The sequence below is a fragment of the Macrotis lagotis genome, chromosome 2 (assembly GCF_037893015.1).
Source record: "Macrotis lagotis isolate mMagLag1 chromosome 2, bilby.v1.9.chrom.fasta, whole genome shotgun sequence".
NCBI classification, from domain to species: Eukaryota; Metazoa; Chordata; class Mammalia; order Peramelemorphia; family Peramelidae; genus Macrotis; species Macrotis lagotis.
Genome location: NC_133659.1, coordinates 147,459,738 through 147,486,906, shown reverse-complemented (window position 1 = coordinate 147,486,906; position 27,169 = coordinate 147,459,738). Strand labels below are relative to the sequence as shown.

Sequence of the window (27,169 nt, the reverse complement as noted above, 5' to 3'; positions counted from 1 at the left end):
ACTCAGGTACTCTTGACTCCAGGGCCGGTGCTCTATCCACTGCGCCACCTAGCCACCCCATTTGGCCAATTTTTAAAGGAATTTTTTTATTTGGTAAAGTTTTGTGCCTTTTTTTCTATTTGGCCAGTTCTGTTTTTGTACTTCTTTTACCATTTGGCCTGTTTTTTAAGATGTTATTTTCTTCAGAATTTTTTTTGTGATTCATTTCTCAGGATTTTCTCGCATTGCTCTCATTTTCAGTTTTTTTCTCTACATCTTTACTTGATTTTCAAAGTCCTTTTTGATTTCTTCCATGGACTGAGACCAATTCATATTTTTCTTGGAGGCTTTGGATGTAGGAGATTTGACTTTGCTATCTTCTTCAGAATGTGCGTTTTGACATTCCTTGGCAACTTGTATATTTTACTAGGGTCAGATTTTTTTCCTTTCGTTTGCTCATTTTCCCAGTCTATTACTCGATATTTCAATCTTTGTGAAATTAAGGCTCTGCTTCCAGGATAGGGGATAAATTGTCCCAAACTGCAAAGATTTTGTGCAGTTGTTTTCAGAGATATTCTAGGAAACTCTAAGTTTTCAGTTCTTCTATGGGGTATGACCTAAGGAGAGCTGTGTTTGCTACTCTCCTGGTCTGTGGTCTGGTCTGTGAGTGACCACAAGTACTCTTTTCTACCCTGGAACTGTAATTGCAAGCTCTGAACCTCTTCCACCTAAGACTGCTACTCAGGACTGCAACTTGGATCTGAGTATGGGCAAAGGAACAGAGTCTTGCCTCAGTGATGGTAAAGAGACCTCTGGAATCTCCTTGTGCCAGCTGCTGATTCAGTTACCCAGAGGCCTGTTCCTGGTACACTGGGGCCCTGCCTCTACTGATACAATTGGCACTGGATTACAGATATCTTTTCAGCTGACCTTCTAAGCCATCTTTGGCATCTGTGGGCCAAGAGGTCTGGAAGCTGCTGCTGCTGCCACTGATTCAGTTGCTATGGGCCTGCTGTTGCTTTGCTGAGGCCAGATCTGCACTGGACTGCACTTCTCTTGTACTCTGTCCACGACTTTCTTGCCTACCCTATAAACTGTCTTGGGTTGAAAAATCGTTTCCTTGTGTCCTTTTGTGGGTTTTGCCTCTCCAAAATTCGTGTAGAGTCATAATTTAAAGGTCTTTGAAGGATTTGGGGGGGGGGGAAACTAAGGTGAATACCTGCCTTTATTTTGCCGTCTTGGCTCTGCCTCTTCTTTATAAATTGAAATTGAAGATTATTATTATTATTATCATAAGTTGAAGGTTATTAAGTTAAAATTTAAAATATATCTAGATAGATGTTTTCTTTGCCAAGCAAAAAGACACTTGGGTCACATCGATTTAGAATGTAAACTAATTTGCAAAACATGATGAATATCGTCTTATAAAACAGTGGGCTATGGAAAAGGTAAAATTTTTAGAAAGTTTGACAAGATACTGAACTAAGTCAGATTATAATAAATGTATTTATGGAAATTGGTAGGAAAAAATATGAAAAATTTATTCCAGTATTTCTATAGTAATCTCTTATCATCAATGACAATGGAACATCTATATTTAAACTTAAAATACCTCTATATGCAATGTGAAATCTGAGGAAGTAGACATGCCATTTAAAAAGATGAAGGTAGGAGAGCAACTACAACAGACTAAGTATATATAGAAGAACTTCATGTTTGAAAAGATATGATTTTGAAAGAGTATTTTTCAAAATATTTGAATGAGGAGAAAATACCCCCTTAAAAGGGAGGAAAAATTATGCAGCATAATAAAACCAAGACAAAAAGATCCATTATTGACCACACTTTTCTCATCTCTACAAAATCTTTTTGTAAATGATTTATACATATATTAAGGATATCTTTGATGAAAAAGTAAAAAAGAGAATAAGATTTCTCAAGTAATTTTCCACAGTAGACCACAGTTTCTTAAACAACTAATTCAAAGTTGCGGAGAACACAAAATTCTGCTTTTACTGCCTCTTAATTATAAGAAGGCATTTGGAGGCAGCTAGGTGGTACAGTAGATACAGGCGCCGGTCCTGGAGTCAGGAGGACCTGAGTTCCAATCGGCCACAGACACTTAATAATTACCTAGCTGTGAGATCTTGGGCAAATCACTTAACCCCAATGCCTTGCAAAAAAAAAAAAGGCGGCATTTGAGGAGCAATGGCAAAACACAACCTTCTACTAGTTTTCTTCAATAAAATGTCTCAAGATCATTCTTTAATAAATAAAACTATAGATAACTTTACAAAGTTTTATTTATTTAAGGCAATGGGGCATAGCACTTTCACAAAAACTGACCATGTATTAAGGTATTAAAAACTTCACAAAGGCAGAAAAAATGTTAATATATCTTTTATGGACCACAATTCAACAAATATTATACTTAATAAAACATTACTGAAGAAAAGATTAAAATAAATTTGGGACTAAATTCTAAAGAATGACTAGGTTGACTACTAGGTCTGTATCCCAAAGAGATCATAAAATAGGGAAAAGGAACATGTACAAAAATATTTATAGTAGCTCTTTTAGTAGTGGCAAAGAATTGGAAATTAAAGGAATGCCATCAACTGGGGAATGGCTGAATAAAATGTGGTATATGAATGATATGGAATACTACTATCTTTAAGAAATCATGAACAGATGGATTTCAGGAAGACCTGGAAAAACTTATATGAACTGATGGTGAGCAGAACCAGAAGAACACTGTACATAATAACAGCAATATTGTATGATGGTCAACTATGATAGATTTATCTACTTTCAGCGGTTCAGTGAGCAAAGATAATTTTAAATGATTTGTGATGAAAAATGCCATCCATATTCAAACAATGGATGCAGATCCAAGCATATTATTTTCATTTTTTAAATTTTTTCTCTTTCTCATGTTTTTCCTCTTTTGTTCTGATTCTTACAAAAAAATGTCGAAAATGATAAAAAAGAATGACTAGGTTGAATAAATTCTACAATCAATGATTTCATTAAACTTCATAATACTGATGAGATAACATGTCAACATTTTTTCAATTGTTGTCAAAGTGGTAGTTAGAGGAAATTTTATATCTCTAAACACTTAAATCAATAAAAAAGCTAAAGAGATCAGTCAATGGGGCATGCAAGTCAAAAACTACAAAACCCCAAATTAAAAATCTCCAATCAAACATCAACATAGAAATCCTGAAACTCCAAGAAGAGAGTTAACATAATTGGACCCCCCCCCAATTAAATTAATAAATAAAACTAGAAGCTATTTTTTTGGGAGGGGGGAGGGATTAACCATTAGTTAATTTGATTATTAAAAAAAGAAAATTTCTTTGACCCAGAATTACCAATATCACATTACCAATGCTAAAAATTAAAAAAGGTGAATCACAAGCATTGATGAGAATCCATATTGCCCAATTATATGCCAATAAAACTGACAAAGTGGAATTTATTAATATATATAATATAAAATGCCCATTTTAATAAAACTAAAAATAGAGAACTTAAAAAGACCAAAATTCCTAATGAATGTTGTAAATGTAAATATTCTAAATAAAATAATTACCAATGAAACTACAAGACTAAGTTTCAATCATATTAAGAATGCAGGCTACTTCAGAATTAGTGAAATCAAAAATATAATTAGCCATATCAACAGCTACAATATCAATAAATGTAGAAAAAGCTTTTGACAAGAAAAAAAATCAATCAAGTAAACATATGAATATCTTTTGCCTTAATGGTACCATTATGTACCTTTTACCTTTTATGTACCTATGTACCTTTAAAAAATAGTAACCAGAAAAATTACCTTGATAGGCTAAAAACATTTTTGTAAAAGGAGGCATTCTAACCAGGAAGTGAAGCACAGTTCCACTGTTTGAATAATGTGATCCATAGTGGTAAGGTTGCACAGGAGGCATTGGGTCATCTTCTCGAGCCCCTTTGCGATATTCTTCTTCCAAATACTAAGATTGAAAGAAAAGAAGGCAGAAAATGTGGCATGTGAATGCTGTCTCTGGATAAAAAAGTAAGTCAGGGTGCGAGGGTGCGAGGGTGTGTGTGTGTGTGTGTGTGTGTGTGTTCTCTAACCCTTCTAACCTCCCTTTTTAGAACTTTTCTCAGCATACATTCCCCAATTGTCCCAGGACTACCCTTCACACTCTCTAGGATATCCTACGCTTCCATTTGCAAATACTGTCCATGTTCGGTATTTTTCTGACTCTTCTTCTCTCTCAAAACTTACTTATTCTACATCCCCTTTTCTTCCCGTTCCTCCCAAAGCTTTCCTTTATAGAGGGAAGAAACTGGACTTCCACCTCACTCCACTTTCCAATTGCAGCTCAGCTTGATTTCAACTCCATAGAACAAGATGCTAGGTATCTCTGGGTTTTCCCCTCTTCCCTGCACTTTCCAGTTTCCTTTTGTGTATTGCATTTCCCTATCAGATTGCAAGCACCTTTTTTTTAAGGTATTTTTTGCAATGGGGTTAAGTGGCTTGCCCAAGGCCACACAGCTAGGTAATTATTAGGTGTCTGAAGACAGATCTGAACTCAGGTATCCCTGACTGCAGGGCTGGTGCTCTATCCACTGTACCACCTAGCCTCCCCTAAGCAACTTTTAAAAAAAACTTAGAATGTATTCCCAATACTTAGCAAAGCCTAGCATATAGCTTGTGCTTAATAAATGTTTACTGAATTGAAATTGTATTAGAAAGCAATCTAATAAATTTATTCCTTCTAAGAGGCTAATTATTTGTAATATAGTAATGTGTTAACCCTAACAGGAATTAATTGGGAGAAAGGCGTGAAATAGTAGAAAATGAATGAAGGGGATGATTTAATTTATTTTTTTACTGTAACCCTATTTCTAATCTTTCTGAATATCTTTTAACTAGGGATATACTTTAATAGAATAGTTTACCCTCATCACATTATCAGTGTAAGGTATGTGATTAGAGGGGTTTTTCAGAAATACATATATGTATACATAGAAATATACATAATATACACATTAATACATTTTCTAGTTTTCTTATACATCTGCAACATATTACAGCTGCATTGTGATTTGAAGAATGGATAGTAACTTGCTGCTACTGCTTTCGGCCCCTGTAGATATGGCATTTTTTTTTTGGTTTTTTAATGCCTATCACTTCTCTTATATCTTATGGATACTTCTAGTCTGTCTCTAATAAAGAAAACAGGTAGGCTGATTGTAAACTGAAAAGAACTGCCTCTCCCATTGCTCTGCTTGACCCTGGCAGATGGAAACTGTAGCCTCATATGAATAGAGCATTACTTTTTTTTTGTTTTTTTTTTGTTTTTTTTTGCAAGGCAATTGGGGTTAAGTGGCTTGCCCAAGGCCACACAGCTAGGTAATTATTAAGTGTCTGAGACTGGATTTGAACCCAGGTACTCCTGACTCCAGGGCCAGTGCTTTATCCATTGCCACCTAGCTGCCCCTGAGCATTACTTTCTTAATCACTCATATACATATGCCACAATGAGATGCAATAGATGGCTGAAAAATCTTTTTGGAATTTTAAGTAGATTCATTCTTCCAAGACTTTATTTAATTCCCTAATTTTAAAATTTAATTATGATAATTCTCCATATAATACATCACCATAATAGGCTATGGTTGAAGAGAAAATGTGTATTCAGAAATATAGGAGGATGTTTCAGGTTATTATAAGGCATACATATATACATCTATATAATCATATAAATAGAAATGTCTATATTTATACACACACATATATATACACACACAGTACAAATACAAAGTTATGTGTAAACATCCTTACATTAATATATATTAATAAATAATTTTCAGGACTATATATAACAAGGCAAATCGTTATCTATTTCTCCCTAGTTTAGTTTCCTTGGTGAATTTTAGAGATTAAAGTGACTCATATTTGAGTATAACAACTATGCAAAAACATTCAATTGGTATCACAAGAAATATATCTTCTTCACTGTATTTTTTTTTTAGGTTTTTGCAAGGCAAATGGGGTTAAGTGGCTTGCCCAAGGCCACACAGATAGGTAATTATTAAGTGTCTGAGACTGGATTTGAACCCAGGTACTCCTGACTCCAGGGCTGGTGCTTTATCCACTGCACCACCTAGCCGCCCCTACTGTATATTTTTTGATAACTGAAATATTTCAATTCAATACAGCATATTATAAAAAGTCTGATGAAATCAGAAGAAAAACATTTGTACATAAAATAAATTTAAATGCTTAAGTCTATAGCACAACATTGTATTTCTCAAACTCAGAGAAGATATTTATAAATTGTAATGTAATTTTAACCAAAGACTCACCTTATAGGTATCCACATAACGATCTTCTTTTTCTTTATATTGAACAGCTATAGGTTTGGATAAATTTCTATAATGAAATGGAGAAAATAATTTGAATACATTTTAATTATCCATTAACTTCCCACAAAATCCTGAACATAGTTAATTCTCAGTAAATACTTTGGAAGTAAGAACTTATCTTGTTTATTATTTAGACACAAAGGTTCTTAGAGGCAGAACTAATTTATGTGGTATATAAATTAATTTTTCCAAATAAATTTATTTTAGAAAATATGAATGTAGGCATTTTCTATTTGGAATACAGGCAAGTTAATAATTATTGGTACTTGTCATATAAAATGACCATCAGTTTCTAATGCCTATTGACAACTCTTGGTCAAAATCTCCAGTGCTCTATTTTGATACTTTCCTACTGATTTTTTTTTTAGGTTTTTTTGCAAGGCAATGGGGGTTAAGTGGCTTGCCCAAGGCCACACAGCCAGGCAATTATTAAGTGTCTGAGGCCAGATTTGAACTCAGGTACTCCTGACCCCAGGGCCAGTGTTCTTATCCACTGCGCCACCTAGCCGCCCCTTTTCCTACTGATTTTTGCAGAATTCCCTTTGACAGGAAGACTTCCACAATTAATTCTGTCTAGGCTTTTCTAATTTATTTTGCTTTTATTATTTATTCCATATTATTAGCACTTGATTATATGTGGATTTATTTTCCTGTTATATTTAGTACTTTTAAAAAATCAATACCATCTTCCTCACTATTTTTCATATATATATATCCCAACTGTCTAACTAGACTAACTAGTAGGCCCTTGCCAGTTTGGGGCCATGTGTTGACCTGTTTTGTATTCCAGAGAATCTAGCAAAGGATAGGGACTTGTTTATTTGTATTTATATTGTGATAACATTCTATAACTACTTTAAAATGTGTAAGAAAAAAGGGAAGAAAATTAAAGTCTATGATTGAAAAATGTGTGTGTTACATGGGAGGAAGAAGTGTAATGGCAGAAAAATGAATGAAGGGGATGATTTAATTTTTTTATTATAACCCTATTTGTAATCTTTCTCAATAATATCTTTTAAGTAGGGATATACATATTGTAATAGAATATTTTACCCTCATCAAAGAACATAAATTCCTTTCAATTTTACAAAGTCTAAATACCTGAACAAAATATATGCAAAGTTCAAATCTCTATGATTAAACTATGAAAAATTAAAATAATCATAATATTTGGAGATAAAGAGGACTTCTAAAATTTTAAGTGACAAAGATTCTTAAGTGACTCAGAGACAGCTCAAGGTAATAGAGTGTGCTGGACTTGCTAATCCAATCCTACTTCTGATATTTAGCATTGTGTGACCCTTTGCAAGTTGCTTCATTTGAGCCTTACTTTCCTCATTTATATAATGAAGGGTCTGGCTTCTATAACTTATGAAACAATGTCACAAAGGTAGCAAGATGTAGGGCTGAGGTTCCAACTTAGGTCTTTTGATTTCAAATGCAGTCCTCTCTCTGTTATAGCTAAGCAGATAGAGTGAAGAGGGACTGGGCTAGTACTGGCACAGGATCAAAGATAAGAGTCAAAGTGTGTTTGGTGGCTTAAAGAAAAATGATTGTTCCATTCTCTGGTCTCTTTGAGAATGAAGGACAAACACCAATCAGAAGAGGGAATTAAAAAAATCAGATACTTGTCAATTAAGGTACAGAAGAATCAAAGCACTCTGCTGAGGAAATAAAACTCTTAGGCAAGTAAATATAAAAATGCATTTTATATTTAAGAAATAAATATAAAGTAAAATGAAATACAAATAAGAAAAACATTTCATATTTATACAAGTATAAAATATATACAAAGTGATATAGAGTAATTTCAATAGAAAGTGTGCCAATAACAGAATGATGGCAGCATGGATGGGGCAGGAAAGAAGCAGTAAAGGTTTTGTGTAGGAAGTGATAAAATGACCTCTATTGTAAAAAGGTAAAATATTTGTAAGGCAATCTTTAAAATAAAGGCACTAAACCCTCCCTATTCCCTTCCATTTAAATGCAGCTACTTACCTGTAAACAGAAGGTTCATTTAGGTCAAGTGTTTCACTAATATAGTCAGAAAGTATGAATGGAAAAACTGGATACTGCATGAGATCATTGAAAGATCGGCCAGCATGCTTATTTAGGTGGGTTAGATATTCAAAGTTAGTAATTTGTCCTGTATACCACAGGTTTGTCAAAGCTGAGATGTTTCCATATTCCAAAAGATTGGGGAGGTTGTTTGAAAGTATAATGTGATATACTTCATCACGAACCTAAAAAAAAAAAAAAGGTGGAGAGATATTTTAGTTTGGTAGCCTCATATGGTTATTTTTCTCTAAAGTATTTTAGATAATATGTATGTATCTAAGTTAAAAATTTTACACTTTTCCAGTGAAAAATGCTTCAAATTATTTTAAGTCCCAAAGTTCTATGTAGGGAGTTCAAAAGATCACTGACTAGATTGTGCTCCAAAGATTGAATCAAGTTAACTTTTTAAAAAAATTTGGGAAACATCATTTAACCTTTCTAAACTTCAGTTTCTTCATCTAGAAGATGGGAACATAGTAAAGAATTAAGTATTTAGACAACTATAAATTACAATTTAAATTTGAATTATTATTTTTAATGACCATTTTTAATGACCATTTCATCATATATTCAATTTCAGTAACAGTGGTAAGTCCTCAAATTCTTATTGCATTAAGACTGAAAGGATATAATTATTTTTACTTAAAATAAAATTTGAGATTACTACTACTGAATTTCTATTTTTAGTATGTATTAAATAACAGAAGAGACCAGCCAATTTAGTTAGATTCTTCATTTTGTCACTCACCTAATGGTACCGCTTTTTAAAGAATCAAGTTGTGGCAGACAATAATGAACAGATTCATGTATTCAATTCTTAGAAAAATATAAAGTTTAGAAAAGGTACAGTCTTTTTCTTCTCATAGCTCAAAGTGATAAGACACAGAAAATCAATAAAAAGATCACAGATTTAGAACTAGAAGAGACCAAGAGACCTCAGGGTCATCTAATGCAGCCTCCTCATTTCATAATTGACAAAACTGAGGCCCAGAGAAGTTAAATGAATTGTCCAGAGTCACATTCTCTTTCCCTCGTACCACACTACTTCTAGTGTGCATAGATAACCATAATTCACAAGGGCACAAAAGTGTATTAGAGACTGACAACTTTCCATGCAGAGACAGAATGAAAATAACAAAAAATGGCATAAGTCTATTTGTGTGGAGTCCTTTCAAATCTAACAAAAAAGGTGAAACTGATAAGAAAGGGAAGGGATATATCGCTACTAAAGGCAGGGAAAAAATATCCAAAAGTTTAAAAGAAACAGGGGAATCAGTACTAAAATCATGACCTCAGCTATCTAGAGAAGTAGAAGTAGAAGTGGATAGAGTCAACCTCAAAATCAGAAAAACTGGGATTCAAATTTCACTTCTGACATACATTGGCTGTGTAACTCTGGGCAAATTACTGTCCATACTCTAGGTAAAGGGATTTCCTCATCTATCAATTCTCTTTGCCAATGAAATCAGAGTTCTTGATTCTGATTATTAGTGGGAGGGGTGCTAAGCTTTCTGGATTGTTGAATGCAGACTCAACAAGGCTGAATTTTGTTGGTTCCATATCAGCCCATGCTCCATATACCATAGACTTCCATCTGACTCCTTTGTGGAATACCTGTTACTCCCCCCACCCCCATCTCTCCCCCATCAATCAAATAAAAAAAAGCACTTGTTAAGCAGTTTTATGTATCAGACACTGCCCTGGAAATATAGAGAACAGCAGAAAAAGTCTGCCATTAAGCAATAAATGTTCTAATGGAGAAGAAAAACACCTAGACATAAATAGAGGGAACACAGTTCTCTTCTTGACGTTCTTTTCTCCTCAGTCTCCTACTACTTGTCGAGCAGCTTCTTCTACCCTTCTCTGCTAGATCTTACCCCTGTCATGCTGGCAATTCTGGTGTTTGCATTACAATTTTATTTGAGGACAGCATCAGCTTCCATGGATTTGATAACATTTATGTTGATGATTCCCAAATCTAATTCTTCAGCCCTGATCCCTCTCCTGACAACCACTCTCACATCTTCAGCAGCCTCTTGGTTATCTTCAATTTGAAATCCTATTGGTATCTTGAAACTCAAAACTGATCTTGGTATTTTTGTCTCCATGCCTTCTCTTCTACCTAACTTTCCTATTACTAATGTGTATCACAGTCAACCAGTCCTAATTTAGGTGTCCATCCTCAACTCTTTATTCTTTCTCACTTGCCACATTCAATTTGATGTGTAGGTTCCAGACAAAACCAGATTCTAGCTTTGTAAACCCTCTCTCATACTTGCACACTTTTCTTCTCTGATGCTGCCACCACCTAGTTTCCTACCCATAACATCAAATCCCTGGACTATTCCAAAAATCTAGTGGTTATTGTCCCTATTCAAGTCTCTTTCCACTCCAAGCCTTTCATCACTCAACTGTCATACTGATCTTCCCAGAATCAAAGTCTGACCATATCATCCTTCACCCCTTAATCATTAAAATACAGTGGTTCCCTATTAACTTCAGGATCAAATATAAAATATTCTGTTTTGAGTTTTAATGCCTTTCATAACCTGGACCCTTCTTATACCTCACATCTTTCCACATACTCTGCAATCCACTGACAACAGTCTCCTTGTTCTTTCTTGCATGTGGTACTTCATCTCATAACTCTATTTTCCCATGCCTAGAATTCACTCTCACTTCACCTCTCTCTCTTTGCTTCTCTAGCTTCCTTTTAAGTCTTTCCTAAAGTCTCAATTTCTGCAGAAACCTTTCCTAGTGCTCCTTAGTTTGTTACTTCTGACAATGCCACCAATTTATTCACTATATAACTTGTTTGTACATGTCTAAATGTTGTCTCTCCCACTAGATGATGAGGTCCTTGAAAGCAGGGATTTTATTTAATTATCTATTTTAAACTTATTTTGTATTCCTAAGCTTAAGACATAGTAAGTGCTTAATAAGTATTTGCTGATTTGACCTGATACCTACAGAAGATCATTGCAGAAGTCTTTTGGGTAGGAACTTAAAGGAAGCAGGTAAAGAACAAAAGTGAGGATGAATAGCATTCCTGCCATAGGGAAAGCCTGTGCAAAGATAGAGATGGGAGATGAATTATTCTGTTTGAGGAACAGCAAGATAGTCAATGTTGTTGAGTGCAGTGGGGAGTAAAGTCTAAGAATATTGGAAAGGTAGAAGGCGATCATGTCTAAAGGATCTGATGTCATACCAGAAGACTTTTTAAATTTGATCCCAGAGATAACAAGAACCACTTGAGTGGGGGATAGGGAGTAAGGAGTGACATGATTAGACTTACATATTAGGAAAAGCACTAGGGCAGCTGACTAGAGGATGGACTAGAATAGGGTTGAAGCAGGAAGACTAATTAGAAAATTTTGCCTACAAGTTAGAAGTAATGAGGGACTGAACCTAGGGGAATGGTTCTAGTGAGCAAAAAGTAGGGGTAGAGATGAGAGCTATGGTGAAGGCAGAAATGATAAGAATTGGCAATAGATTACATGTGAGGCAAGAGGAGTTAAGGATCATATCAAACTTGCAAACCTGAATAATTGGGAAGAAGGTGGAATCTTTGATTATAATAGCAAGTGGAGAGGTTTAGGGAGAGAGATGCATTCTGCTTTGAACATGATATTGGACAGATATGGAAATTTTCTCCGGAAAGATGACAACTGAACCCATAACTGAGATTACACACACACACACACACACACACACACACACACACACACACACACACACACGGAAAAAAGAGAAGAGAGTATAAAATGAAATCTCAGGGATATCCTTTGTTGGGAGGTATGAGATGGATGAAGATGCAGCAAAGAAGATTGAAAAGGATGAGACACAGGAGGATCAGGAGTGTGCAATCTCACAAAACCCAGGGAAAAAAGAATAGCTTAGAAAAGAAGTTAATCAATAGTGTCAAATGCTGCAATCAAGAGATCACTAGGAAGGTAGTTTCAACTGGATGATAATATTGGAAGCCAAACTGAATAAAAGTGAGAGGAGAAGAATAGTTGAATGCAGGCAGCTGAGAAAGGGAACAGAACTAGAGGATAACTAGCAGGGATATTCAGATCATAACCTTTAAACATGAAGGAATCATAAGCAGACTGATAACAGGATAGAAGCCAGGAGTAATGGAAAGATTGAAGACTAAAGAGAATAAGTGATGACAGTGAGGCAATTTTCTGGGAAAAAAAAGAGAGATTAAGGTCAAGTATACATGTAGAGTAGTTGGCTTTAGCAAGGAGAAAAGCCACTTTTTTTTTTCCTATGATACAGGGGTTAAGAGAGTGTTGTAAGATTAGGAAGAAACAAAAAGAAGAGGCTCTCCTCAAATGGACTCAAGGTTTTTCAGCAAAGGATAATGAGAGTGCTATTAAAGGGACACTGGGGGAAGCTAGAAGAGAGATAAGAATGTTTGAAACATTTGACTGGAAAGTAGAAAAGTGAATCAATTAAGGAAGAGTGGAATGATTGCAATGCTACAGTGAGTTCCCAGCTGATATTTGGTAACATTAATTTTTAATGGATGCAATCAGTCTGGTTCTGTGATTTTTTTTCTCCTTTCAGCAAATTGTGATTAGGAGGGTAGGAGTAATCCAGGGTTGTAGTTTGACAAGGAATGAAAAGAAGCAAGGGATTTGAGAATAGTAATTGTTATAAAGTTGAACAGGTTAATCAATTAAGAGGAATAGTAAAAGAGTGTAGAGAGAGAGAGCAGAGATGATGGATTGTCAATGAACTGAAAGGTAGAAGAAGGAATGGAGGTCACGGTGAGGACAAAAAGCAAAGGTTAGAAATAAGGAAAAAGGTAATGAAATTATGATCAGATACACTGTATTTCAAATACCATGATGTTCTTGTGCCTCTCTGTTCTCACTGCTTTGAAGATTTCTGCTGCATTTATCTAAACCCTATCTGATAAAAAATAACTCAAATTCAACCTCCTCCACATGTCTTAGGATGGGACTGTCCTCATTATTCCAGTCCAAAGAGGTTTCCTTCCTCTGAACAATAACTGTCTGTACATTCATCAAATTAATTTTGCAATTCTTTTATTGTTACACAGTTAATTAAATCTATTGTTTAACTTTCTGCCTATTTGGTTTTTATTTCTATAGAAGAAAACATGTCATACTTTTTTTATTCAAATCAGATTGAAATTCAGTTTCAGAGACAGCGGTCAATCAATCAGACATCCTTTTTTTTAGTGTTTTAATTATTAAATCATATAGGTGAAAGGTATAAAAAATGAATCTATGGGCTATATTACTAAGAATCTTGGCCTGTATTAAGTAATTCCAGGAATTAATTAATATAAAAGTCAGCGATCTCCACAGAATAAATATATATAAATGCTAACAAATAGCCCTTCATGAACAATATAGTATTTTAAAATATTATTATCTTTATTAATTTAAAAAAGATAACTACAGAACATGGTTATAAAAATGTAAGATGAGTGTTTCTCAAAAGTATTTTATGTGCAAGGGAGAATGGAATACAAGTTTTATTTCTTCACTTATTTCAACCTACAAGAATACTAAATAATTAGGTGTTCAATTTGCTAATTTGTGAGTACTCTGGGGGAATAAATATTAAATGCTGTTCAGCAGTTTAGTTTTAACTGACCCTTTGTGACCCTGTGAACTATAGCATGTCAATAGTGTCTATGAGAATTTCTTGACAAAGATATTAGAGTGGTTTGTCTTTTCCTTTATCAATGAAGTAAAGCAAACAGAAGCTAAGTGACTTGTCCAGGGTCCCACAACTAACAGATATCTAAGACTGACTGGGCAACTTAGCTGCTTTTAAACATTAGCTAGATTGTCCTAAAGAGAAAGTTTACTACCCTCACATTAAATGGAACTATTTTACAGTACTACCTCCACCTACCTGCCACATACATAAGCAGAAGCCCCTACATAGTTGAATATGTAAATTCATACCTCTATAATAGTTTTTACAAATCTAAAGCAATATTGGTTAGTGGCAATAGTATTTTCTTGAGGCTAAGGAATAATCTAGAATTGGGTTCTGAAAATGTTACCTATCAAACTTTAAGACACAATTTCCTTTTTCTTATTAACAAAAGTCATAATTAGTGCTGATTTTAAAAAATAAAATAATTAAAAAGACTTAAAATAGATGTTTTCATTAATAAGAATTTTGATAAGCTGAAAATGATTGTAATATAAAAAGGAACTTTTGGAAATCTTACCATTCAATTTTTATATCACTAAGCAGCTGATAAATTTTATATAATTAAGCAATTCAATAATCAAGTCTCTACAAAGAATAAATGTTAAGCATCTAACTTAAGCATGTGGATACTTAAGAATATAAAAACTTAAACAGCAGGAAGCAGAGAAAAGATCCACAGTCATTTGGATAATTAGGAATATAACTTAGGATAATGTGGTAAAAAAGCAGATTTTAAAAGACCAAGAAAACATGGTGTTGGAATCAGAAAAAAGCAAGATCACAAAATTTGTACTAACCTTCTGAGCTGAAGGTTGACTGCAAAGATATTTGAACAAGTTTATGTACCAAATTTAGGGCAAAAAGGAATGTATGGAAGCAAATAAAGTCTTTTTTTTTTTTTTTCTTTTTCTACTCTTTGCAACTAGATGGCTCAATGGATAGAATGCTGAACCTGGAGTTAGGAAGATCTGAGTTCAAACCCAACTTCAGATACTTACTCTAGCTGCATGAATCTAGTCAAGTCATGTAACCTCTGTTTGTCTTTGGAGAAGGAAATGGTAAACCAGCCCAGGATCCTTGCCAAGACAACATCATGGACAGTATTGGCAAGCTATAGTGACCACAAAGGTCACTAAGAGTTGGATATGATTAAACAACTAAATAACAATTATCTAACAAAGCTTCCAAATGTCTGGGAAATACCATAACATGTCTTTCTTCAAGGTAAAAATACTAGATTCTTATTTAACCAATTATTTAAACTCATAGAATTTAATGCACGTTGCAAATTCCTTACTTTAAATGTGGTTCTTAAAAACATTAAAATGTTTAAATAAAATCTTTACATAATTAGTATTGCTTTGTCTAAATAGTTTACATAAATGTATGTATACATACATATATGCACACACACACACACACACACACACACACGTACCTTGGTATTATCAAAAGCTAACAGAAGAGTTCTGCCATTTGTTAAAAATATTTCCACAGCATTATCTCTCAGTTGCCACCAACGCTTATGAACTTCTTTAATTTCTTCATATGTCCAAGAAAATGAAGCTGGTTCTGTTTCTCCCTGAAGAGTCTAAGAAAGGAAGTGGAAAAGACAGTTTCTTTATGGAATACATAATATAACATGCAGAAATTATTTTAATAGTATTTCCCCACATACCAAGGATTAGATGTTATTAGGTATACACACACACACTTAATAGAAGAAAATAAATTGAAATAGAAAAAAAATCATCTTTGGTATGTACAAAAGGAATGTAAAACTTTTTAAGTCCTGCCCCCCCCCCCACTTTCCTATTTCTGGTGACAGTGCATTATCTTCCTATAACCCAATTCCCAAACCTGCAATACTAGGAAGGGGATATAGTATAAAGAAAAGCATGAGGGTGGGAAAGCACAGTATTTATGGGGCCAGTGGCAAGTCAAGTATATTCAGAGGCAGCATGATATGATGAGGAGGATGATAGTTTTAAGATTTACAAAGCACTTTACACATGTTAGCATGATAACCTGGAAGGTAGGGAGCTAGAGTGGATAGGGCACTTAGAGGTACAAATCCCACTTCAGTTGTGTCAGTTAACCTCTCTGAGCCTCAGTTTCCTCATCTAAAAAATGAAGGGAATAGATGTAGGAGCACCTCTGATGTTCTTTTCTAGCTTCAAAATTATGATAGGGGATGTCTGGAAGGGGAGGGTTGGAATTAAAGGTATATAAAGCTTTGAACATTATGCTACAGGTATGGTGAATTATATATTATGGAGGCAACAAGAAATTGTTCAAGTTTTTTAAACAAGGAAATAACATGGCTTTAGTAGTGTCTTTAGTATAGTAGTGTGCATGATGTTTGATAATGGCATAGATTACAGACGAGAAAATTAATTAAATGTAGTAATGATTAGGGTCTGAATTGGTGCTGCATCAAAAACAATGGAAAGGTAATGTCAGATGCAAGAGATATTTAGAAGGAAAGTTTAATAAGTCACCGAATACAGGTCAGAGGAGAAGGATGAGTCACATTTTGTTTTGAAGTTAAGAGAAAATTAATAAGATAAAAGACTGTTTTGATCATATTGCACTTTGAAGGGTCAGCAGAATTTCTAATAGGCCAATAGGTTGTTGGAAATGTCAGATTAGAATTTAGGAGATAGTCTAGAGTAGCAAAGACATTTCCAGAGAAGACTAATAATTAAAGTCATGGAAATAGAGGAAGAATTTGTAAGAAGGGTAAAAGGCCAAGAGAGCAATTTGGGGGATAACTACATTTAGGGAAGAAGAGACAATAAAGAAGAAAGAGGAACAGAGAAGAGAATTAGCATAGTTCAATGCCAGAGAAGTCCAGGAGAAAGTATTTTTAAAAAGAAGAGATATCAGGAGCATCATATGTTTCAAGAGTAAAAGAAACTGATAGACCCCAACTAATTTTGGTGTTAAGATAAAGCAATCAAAGTAAAAACATCAGAAGTTCCAAAAAGTCATAGAATTTATCTAGCTCTCTCTTCTCTATTTTCTTTTTTGGGGGGGTTGGTTTTTGCAAGGCAATGGGGTTCAGTGACTTGCCCAAGGTCACTCAGCTAGGTAATTAGTAAATAATTAGTAAATGTGTGAGATCACATTTGAACTCAGGTCCTCCTGAGCTCAAATCGACTGTGCCACCCAGCTGCAGTTTTTTTTTTTATTACTCTCAATGAACTAGGCACTAAGAAGGTTACATGAGAAATTAACTTCAATGAAAAATTTAAAAATACAACCTCCCTTTGGATAATGCTTGATATAAAACATGAAGTCAATTTTTGAAAGTGTTTTTAATGACAGCTGATACTTATATAGCAATTACCATGTATGCTAAGCACATTACAATTATCTCATTTGAGCCTCACACTAACCTTAATATGTACATACTATTAGTATCCCCATTTTATAGATGGGAAAACTGAGGCAAACAGAGGGAAAATGATTTGCCTGGGGTCATACAGCCAGTGTCTGAGACCTGATTTGAGCTTTGAGTCTTCTGACTCCAGGTCCAATGGGCTATCTGCTATGTGCCACCTAGCATTTGCTATATATCTTTCCTTAAAAACAAACACATATACAAACTAGTTTTTTAGTGAAGTTTTTGGGATAGAAACCAGATTTACAAATAATAGAAAAGTGGCAAAGAAACAGAAACAATATAGACTACTCTTAAAACTGGTGGTGAAAGGAAGGAGCGATTTAAGAACAATGGTTTGAGGTTGGTAGCAGTGTCAAAGATTTTATCTAACCCTGCTGCAATCTTAACCCTTCACTGTTAACTTCAAATTCTAGGGATAAGCAAAAAACCCCCCAAAAAACAACTCAAAACAAACAATTCGAATCCCTCTTCAACATTATGGGCCATAATGACTCCACTAAGTCGTCTTTCTCCAAGTTTCAGGATTTCTCTCATAAATTCCTTATGTCATTACATATTCATAATATAATCATATCCTACAAATGACATAAGTAACATTATAAAGTTTGTCTGAATAAAGGAAAATTATAACTATTAGACCTTTGTAAAAGTAAAGATTACTGAAATTATCCAACCTATGAAGCATAATGCCAATTACAAATATTTTTTAATATGAGAGCTAGGAAAATAACAATGATGCAAAATAATATTTCTTAAGTGCATTAGTAAAGTTCAAAACAAATGTTCTGTGAAACCTAAGAGATAAAACTGTTATTGATAGGGTGGACTCTGGGCGTGGGTGGGTGGGGGGAATTTAGGGAAATCATGGAATCTGAGTGGAACCTTTAAGGGATTAATATAAATTCAGCAGATAAGAGAAGGGAAGACATTCTGGGTTATCAAAGGTGTGGAGGCAGGAAAATTCAAGATGCTCTGGTGAGACAGAGTGATCATAGCTTGATCATAGTGTGGTGTGCACAGAGGGGGAACACATAGAATAAGTAACTTTTAGATAAGTTTCTACTTGTGCAAACTGAAATCTGTACTCACCGAACTTTCAATTATATCAGAAGCATTGTCTTCAACAAAATACATTCCACATTTACCTGCAGAAAACCATGTGATAAAGAATTAACAAATAAATTATTTGCTTTATCACTGAATTGAGTTTGCTACAGCAAGATTACTAGTAAATCCAGATAATGATGTTAAAAATCAATTACCTAAATGGAAAATTAATTAGATCATGGAATTTTCTACCAAAAATAAATAATGAGAGCTACCTATGTTATCTTATCTGTGTGATTTATGTAGTACTTTAAGGTTTGCAAAATACTTATTTTATTTGAACCTCTCAACAACCTTGTGAAGTTGTACTAGAGGAATTATTAACGCCATTTTACAGATAAGGATGCTGAGGTCATAAGTCACAAAGGCCATGGTCACAAAATTATTGAACAGCAGAAATAGTATGTCAACTCAGGTAATCTTAACTCCAAATTTAGCTCTCTATTCATTCCCTCAATTAAGTATCTTGCTGATTTCAAGGTATCTGACTTCCAAGATTTGACTACAAGTCTGCCAAAACAGACCTACAAGCTCATTTACTATTTTTATTTTTAAAAATTTAATATTTATTTATTCTCATTTTGTACAATTTTTTTATACATTAATAAAATATTCCTGTTTAAGAGTAAACAAAATACCCCCTCCCCCCAAAATATAGACTTACTTGAGTGATAAAGTAAAGGGAAGAGAAAAAAATTAAAATTAAAAAATAATAGTAATAATTGTAGGTATGTCCAGGTGGCGCAGTGGACAGAGCACCAACCCTGGAGCCAGGAGCACCCAAGCCCATATCTGGCCCCTTACACCCAACAATCACCCAGCTGTGTGACATGCAAGCCACCCCAACCCCACTGCCCTGCATAAACCAAAAAAAAAAAAAAAAAAGACCTAAAATAAAATAAAATAGTAATAATAATAGGGGTGGCTGGGTGGCAGAGCATTGGCCCTTGAGCTAGGAGCACCCAGGTCCGAATCTGGCCTCAGAAACCCAACAATCACCTGCTATGCGGCCTCAGGCAGGCCACCTAGCTCCATTTGCCCTGCACCCCCCCAAAATAATAATAATAATAATAATAATAATATAATTGTGCTTCAGTCTGTGTTCCAACACCACCAACTCTGTCACGAGTGGATCACATTCTTAGTTTTTTTTAAAGTTTTTTGTTTTTTAGTTTTTTTTTTTTTGCAAGGCAAATGGGGTTAAGTGGCTTGCCCAAGGCCACACAGCTAGGTAATTATTAAGTGTCTGAGACCGGATTTGAACCCGGGTACTCCTGCCTCCAAGGCCGGTGCTTTATCCACTAGGACACCTAGCTGCCCCAGGATCACATTCTTTATAAGTCCATCACAAAAGTTACTTCCATATTTTTGCACCGTTGCCATTGCTGATCACAACTCCCTCCTTTCGTATTTCTTCACTACCATGTACTATATTTCTCTCTCCTTTCACTCTGACTCTGCTGTAGGGTAGTTGAGTGGCGCAGAAGACAGATCCCTGGCCCTGGGGCCAAGAAGCCCTGAGCCCCCATACCACCCCTTAGGCCCAGAATCCACCTGGCCCCATGGTCCCCGACAGGCCATCCAATCCCAGCCCCTTGCAAGAAGTAAAAAAGAAAATGTGTTATATCTGACCACTCTCCCCCCATGGTCCATCCTCTCCTCCTTCATTCACATCCCCACCCCTTCCCCCTGTCCCCCTTCTCTCCTTCTTACTCCAGATGTCTATACCCCATTGAGTATATATGCTGTTTCCTCTCCTAGCCACCTCTGATGAGAGCGGATTCCCTCATTCCCCCTTGCCTCCCCCCTTCCATATCACTGCAAGAGCTCATTGTAATAAAGAAAAATCTTATTATATGAAATATCCTGGCATATTCCCCCTCTCCTTTTTCTTTCTCCCATTACATTTCCCTTTTCTCTATTGACTCCATTTTTTACACCATATTTTATCAAATTCAGCTTTCTCCTGTGCTTCATCTATAAAAGCTCCTTTTACCTGCTCTATTAGCTGAGAGGGTACATATGAGTATTTATCAGTGTCATTTTTCTATGCAGGAATACATGCAGTTCATCATCATTAAGTCTCTCATATTTTCCCCTTCTCCTCCACTCTCTATGCTTCACCTGAGTCCTGTATCTGAAGATCAAACCTTCTGTTCAGCGCTGGCCATTCCAACAGGAACATTTGAAATTCCCCCGGTTTATTGAAAGTCCATCTTTTTCCCTGGAAGAGGACATTCAGCCTTGCTGGGTAGTTCATTCTTGGCTGCATTCTAAGAGATTTTGCCTTCTGGCATAGTATATTCCAAGTCCTACAAGCTTTTAATGTAGTTGCTGCTAAGTCCTGTGAGATCCTGATTGCAGCTCCAATGGTATTTGAATTGTATCCTTCTGGCTGCTTGTAATATTTTCTCTTTGACTTGGGAGTTCTGGAACTTGGCTATAATATTCCTAGGGGTTGGTTTTTTGGGATCTCTTTCTTGGGGGGATCGGTGGATTCTCTCCATTTCTATTTTGCCCTCTGCTTCTAGAATATCAGGGCAATTTTCCTGTAGTAATTCTTTGAAAATGATGTCAAGGCTCTTTTCCTGATCATGACTTTCAGGCATTCCAATAATTTTTAAGTTATCTTTCCTAAATCTGTTTTCCATATCAGTTGAGCTTTCTTATCTCTTTTTCCATCCGGCCAATTCTGCTTTTTAAAGCATTCTTCTCCTCAATAACTTTTTGAACTGTTTTATCCATTTGACCTAAGCTGGTTTTTAGCATGCTATTTTTTTTAGGTTTTTTTTTTTACAAGGCAAATGGGGTTAAGAGTCTTGCCCAAGGCCACACAGCTAGGTAATTATTAAGTGTCTGAGACCGGATTTGAACCCAGGTACTCCTGAGTCCAGGACTGGTGCTTTATCCACTGTGCCACCTAGCCGCCCCTAGCATGCTATTTTCTTTGGCATCTTTTTGGATTTCCTTGACTAAGTTGCTGACTACATTTTCGTGTTTTTCCTGCATCTCTCTCATTTCTTTTCCCAGTTTTTCTTCTAACTGCCTCATTTGATTTTCAAAGTCTTTTTTGAGCTCTGTCATAGCCTGAGCCCAATTTCTGTTTTTTCTTGGAGTCTTTAGATGCAGGAGCTTGTGTTTCCTCATCTTCAGACTGAAGTGATTTGATCCCTCTTGGGCTCACAGGCGAAATATTTCTCAATGGTATTCCTTTTTTTTCCTCTGCTTGCTCATTTTTCCAGCCTTAGCCTGTTTGGGGGTGCTTCCTGAGCTTTTGGGACACTCCCACAAGGATCTAGGTGTGTGAAGTTCTGTCCTCCCTTCTGGTCTGTGAATGACCATAAGTGCCCCCCTCTGCTCTGAGGCTGAGGTGTGTGTGTGTGTGTGTGTGTGGGGGCACCCAGACTGTGATCAGGACCTGAATGTGGTCAGTCCTGTTCCAGGGGTAGAGCTCTGCAGTCTCTCTCTTCACTCCTCTCCCTGGGTTCAATGGGCTCGTGCCCTGGGGCCTTCTACTTATGGGCTCTGCCTGCTTTTGTTTCCTGGATCTGGACTGCATTGGCCATGCTGCTTGCTGCTGGGCTCCACGTGCTCACTCTGGCAGAGGTCCCCTGCTGTTCCCCCAATTTGTGCCTGGTGCTCCCCGGGGTGTAGGTCAGGAGACTCCCCCGCTGCTGTGAGCTGTGGCTCCCAGCGCCCTGGGGCTGCCTCCGGGAGGCTGAAGTTCTTTGGCCCTGGTGGGCCACCCCTCTGGTGTGCTGCCCCCCAACCCCGGGGAGCAGAGCCTTTCTGCTCTTTTCCAGGTTGCCTTGAGTAGGAGAACTGCCTCCCTGGGTCCCTCTGTGGTTTCTATCTCTCCAAAATTTAGTTAGAGTCCTTAGTTTAGAAGTTTTATGAGAGAGTGCCTAAGACAGGATCCTCTCTTGGCTCCGTCCCCTCATTTACTACTTTTAAAACATTTCCTACTACAAAATTTTCCACATGCTAGGAAATTTTATTGGATTCTCCCAAATATACTCTCTGGATCTTGAGATCCAGGTTGACTATAAAGAACAGAAATGACTAATTTAAAAAAATCAGCATACTATTACACCTTATATTGTAATATCTGAGAGTTCTTGGAAAGCCTACAGGCAAAACCATAATAATGACTAGGGACCATAAGGATGATAGCAGTCCCTTAGCATCTGTATGAGTGCCTGGATCAAATAAAGCATTCCTATTCCTTGACATTGTGAGGAGGTGTCAGTGGTGGGTTTTTTTTTTGTCCTTCATTCTTTAAGACCATTACATCAGGGAGGTGATGCCATGACAAGCACATGAATTGAATTTGAGTGAGGGGGTGCTGTGTTAAATCACCAGCCTCACTTTTTCCTCCAGAGCCATCTGAGTCTAGTGGCCTGATATGAATCAGGGCAGCTGAAGATTATTGAATGTGAGGAAATTAAGGTTAAGTGACTTGCCCAGGGTGACACAGCTAGTATCATTTCCCTCTGCAGTGTAAATAGCCAAATAACTTAGAAGGATACAGACAAGCAGAAAATTTCAGAAGCTGAATACACAAATGTGACATGAATTATGAAGGAGAAATCACATAATGCAGGTATTTGTTTTTTGTACAAGTACAAAACTGAATGAACAAGTTTTCCAATAATATTTGACATTCCTAAAAAAAAAATTAGTAAGTGGGGTGGCTAGGTAGTGCAGTGGATAGAACACCGGCCCTGGAGTGAGGAGTACCTGAGTTCAAATCTGACCTCAGACACTTAATAATTACCTAGCTGTGTGGCCCTGGGCAAGCCACTTTAACCCCATTGCCTTGCAAAAAACAAACAAACCCTAAAAAAAAAGAATATTTGGCATTCATGTTCTAATTTAGTATGCAATAATGGAATCACTAAAACTTGAAGTATGAGTACAGAAAACTGTGACCACAGAACTAAAAATTCCACAGCATATAACTGTTATGATTTCAAAGGCATAGATGTTAACTTAAAGAAATTTAATTGGAATAATTTTTAGAAGTACAATGCAAATTTGATGTCAGAATATTTTCAGATAAAAAGGGGGAGATAAGCATGAGTGCTTATACTCTTTAAAATGCTGACTTACCTAATAATAGTTCGCCAGCTGTCTCTCTAGATGGTGCAACACTGATACATCTTCGATTCACTCTGTCAAAATAGTAAAAAAAATTATGATGATTTAATGTTTTGACTAATTATACCACATATTCTTTCTTCCTCCCAGTCTGGCTATGCACTTCAGCAAATTAATAGAGGGGTTTTAAAGACATTGACAAAATCTAATGTAAATGACCATGGAAACATTTTTTCCAACATTTGGAGTAAAAAAAACCACTGAAATGGATAGGTTAATAATCCCCATAGTCTTTTTTTTTTTTTTACTATGAATACAACTTCATAATTTTAAAAATCTTCCTATGTTTTATAATTTCCATTTTTTTAAAACAATCTATTTAGTCTTCTATATAAACAGGGATAGAAAAACCTCATTATATTTAAGTTGGTTTATTTATCATACCAACAAAAAAGGAACAAATTCCACTTATATGGTATTGCACTTAGTTGTATGAACATTTGATCAACATATTGTCTTGATTCTGTTTCTTGTAGTCTGTAATGAAAAATCGAAGTTCAATCTAGCTAAAATCTTTTGGTCTATTTTAATTCACTACTCATTCAATCATTAGATAAGTTTTTATTAGGCAATTGCCACTTGCCACATACTATGTTAGCAGTAGAGATATAAAGAAAGGCAAAAGTGTACATTCTACTGAAGAAACAATATGTAAATATTGAGTGATATACTGGACATAGACAAAGTAGGGAGAAGACTGTCTGAGATAGGAAGACCAGGAGAGGCTCCTGTGAAGGGTGAGATTTTAGTGAATCTTGAAGGAAACCAAAGGAACCAAGAAGTAGAAAGTAAGAGAGAGAAGAGTACAATAGGAATAAAAGACAGTCAATATAAAGGAAAGGAGGCAGGAAATGGCGTATCACAGTCAAGGAATTACATTTAGGCCACTGTAGGGGAGTCAAGTGATCAGGTATTGAATTCCTTTTACATGCCCAAAAGAGGTAATGTATGGCCAATCTTTTATTTTTTTAATTTTTTTCTGGTGAGGCAACTGGGGTTAAGTGACCTGTCCAGGGTCATATAACCAACCTTCCACTTTAGGTAAATTACCTTCACAAATGAGAGCGATATGGATTGAAGTGGAGAGGGACTTTAAATCGAAAAGCAAATTAGACTGAATGAAGATTATGGATGAGTGGAGAGAGAGGAGATAGATAAACAGATGTGAAGACAGAAATATTTAGATTTGGCAAAAATTGATATGAAAGGGAGCGAGGAGATAAAGACGACACCTAGTTTGTGAAAATAGGTTACTGGGAGAATAGTAATAGGAAAATTTAGCAGAGGAGAGCGTTTATCAGAAAATACAATGAATCCTGTTTTGAACATAGAGAGTTTGAGATGTACATGGGACAACAGTTTAAGATGCCTAAGAGTCAGTTGATGACATGTAAACAGGTCAAGAAGAATGAGGATTGAGAAAGAGCTATTTGATTTGGCAATTGGTGATTATTAGTGACTTTGGAGAATGCAGTTTCATTGGGTCTGCAATAGTTATCTTTTTCCTTTTGTTACCTAATTAAACTAATTTTACAGTATTTTTGCTTTTTGCTTATTTCACATTTGTTTTTAAATTCTTTGAATGATAGAAAAGTTCATTTTATATTTTCTTTTCCCATACAAGTTACTGATCGATCCTGTGGTTTTTCCTTAAGATTCATTTTTTTTTCATCCAAATTCAGTATCTTTTCCCTCTGTATTCTCTTCAAACACAAATATCATTTCCACTCCTGGGCTCAATTCCTTTTTGGCCAGAAGAAATCTTTCATTTAGTGTTTCTAAACAAATAAGCTGAAATAACTATGAGAGAAGAAAACACTGTACTATTTTTCTTTTTAAATTAATTAATGCTTTATCTTTTCAATTATTTGTAAAGATAATTTTCAACATTCATTTTTGAAAAGTAACTCTTCCTTCACTTCCCCTACCTTATGATAACAAGAAATCTGATACAGGTTATACATGTACAATCATGTTATACATATTTCCGTATTAGTCATCTGTGAAAGAAGAATCAGAGTAAAAGGGAAAAACAACAAGAAGAAAAACCAAAAACAAATTTTAAAAAGCGAAAATATATGATTTGATCTGCATTCAGATTCCACAGCTCTTTCTCTGGATTGTGGATTGCATTTTCCATCACAAGTCTTTTTAGAATTGTCTTTGATCACCATTTTGCTGAGAAGATCTAAGTCTATCACAGTTGAGCATCATACAATTTTGCTGTTTACTCATCATTTCTCATTCATATACACAACCTGTTCAGCCATTCTCCAATAAATGGGCATTCCCTCAATTTCCAATTCTTTGCCACCACAAAAAAAATGCTCTACGAATATTCTTGTACATGTGGATCTTTCCCCCTTTTTTAATGACCTCTAGTAGTGGCACTGTTGGTATGAAGAGTTTTATTGCCCTTTGAACATAGTGCCAAATTGCTCTTCAGAATGGTTGATCAATTCACAACTTCACCAACATTGCATTTAGTGTCCCACGTTTTCCCACATTCCCTTCAACATTTATCATTTCATATAAACAGCTTTAATTTCTTCATCTGAAAAATGCTTGTCCATATCCTTTGACCATGTATCAGCTGGGGAATTGTATTCTTATAATTTGCCTCAGTTCTCTATATATTTTAGAAATGAGGCCTTTATCAGAAATACTGACTGTAAAAATTGTTTCCCAGTTTTCTGCTTTCCTTCTAATCTTGGTTGCATTTTCAATTTTACGTAATCAAAATTATCCATTTTGCATTTCATAATGTTTTCTATCTCTTGTTTGGTCACAAATTCTTCTCTCCATAGAAGTGACAGGTAAACAATTCCTGGCTCTTCTGACATGCTATTACCCTTTATATCTAAATTATGTAACCTATTTCAACCTTATTTTGATGTTGGTTGTGTTACTTTTCTAACAATGTTAAAACATCCCCTTCAGATACCAAGAATGAAGAGCTAAGAAGAAAAATGTACATATTTATTATTTATATTACCATTATTTCCACTATCCAACAAACCTCTTTATGAAATACTGCATTCATGGGTAGCTAGGTGTCGTATTGGACAGAACATTGACCATGGAGTCAGGAGGACTTGAGTTCAAATTTGGCCTCAGACACTTAATAACTGACTAGCTGTGTGACTTTGGAAAAGTCACTTAACCGCATTGCCTTAAAGAAATAAAATTAAAAAAAAAACAAAACACTGCATTCATTTCCTATCTTGGCTTTCTTTGCAAAAAGTGACAGAATCTTTCATAAAAATGCTATTTTAATTGATTCTATATACATGCTTCATTTAGAATATTACATACTTCCTA

General features: G+C 35.5%; 1 protein-coding gene across 1 annotated transcript in view; it reads right to left on the bottom strand.

The window, feature by feature from the left end:
- LYST (lysosomal trafficking regulator) overlaps positions 1–27,169 on the bottom strand; it is a 190,352-nt gene that overhangs the window by 42,143 nt on the left and 121,040 nt on the right. The window contains exons 36-41 of the mRNA XM_074222963.1: positions 23,801–23,862; positions 18,671–18,726; positions 15,611–15,763; positions 8,404–8,648; positions 6,346–6,412; positions 3,824–3,980 (exon numbers count right to left, since the gene is read on the bottom strand). Of these exons, the coding sequence (XP_074079064.1) occupies positions 3,824–3,980; positions 6,346–6,412; positions 8,404–8,648; positions 15,611–15,763; positions 18,671–18,726; positions 23,801–23,862 (740 nt within the window). The remainder of the gene's footprint in view (positions 1–3,823; positions 3,981–6,345; positions 6,413–8,403; positions 8,649–15,610; positions 15,764–18,670; positions 18,727–23,800; positions 23,863–27,169) is intronic.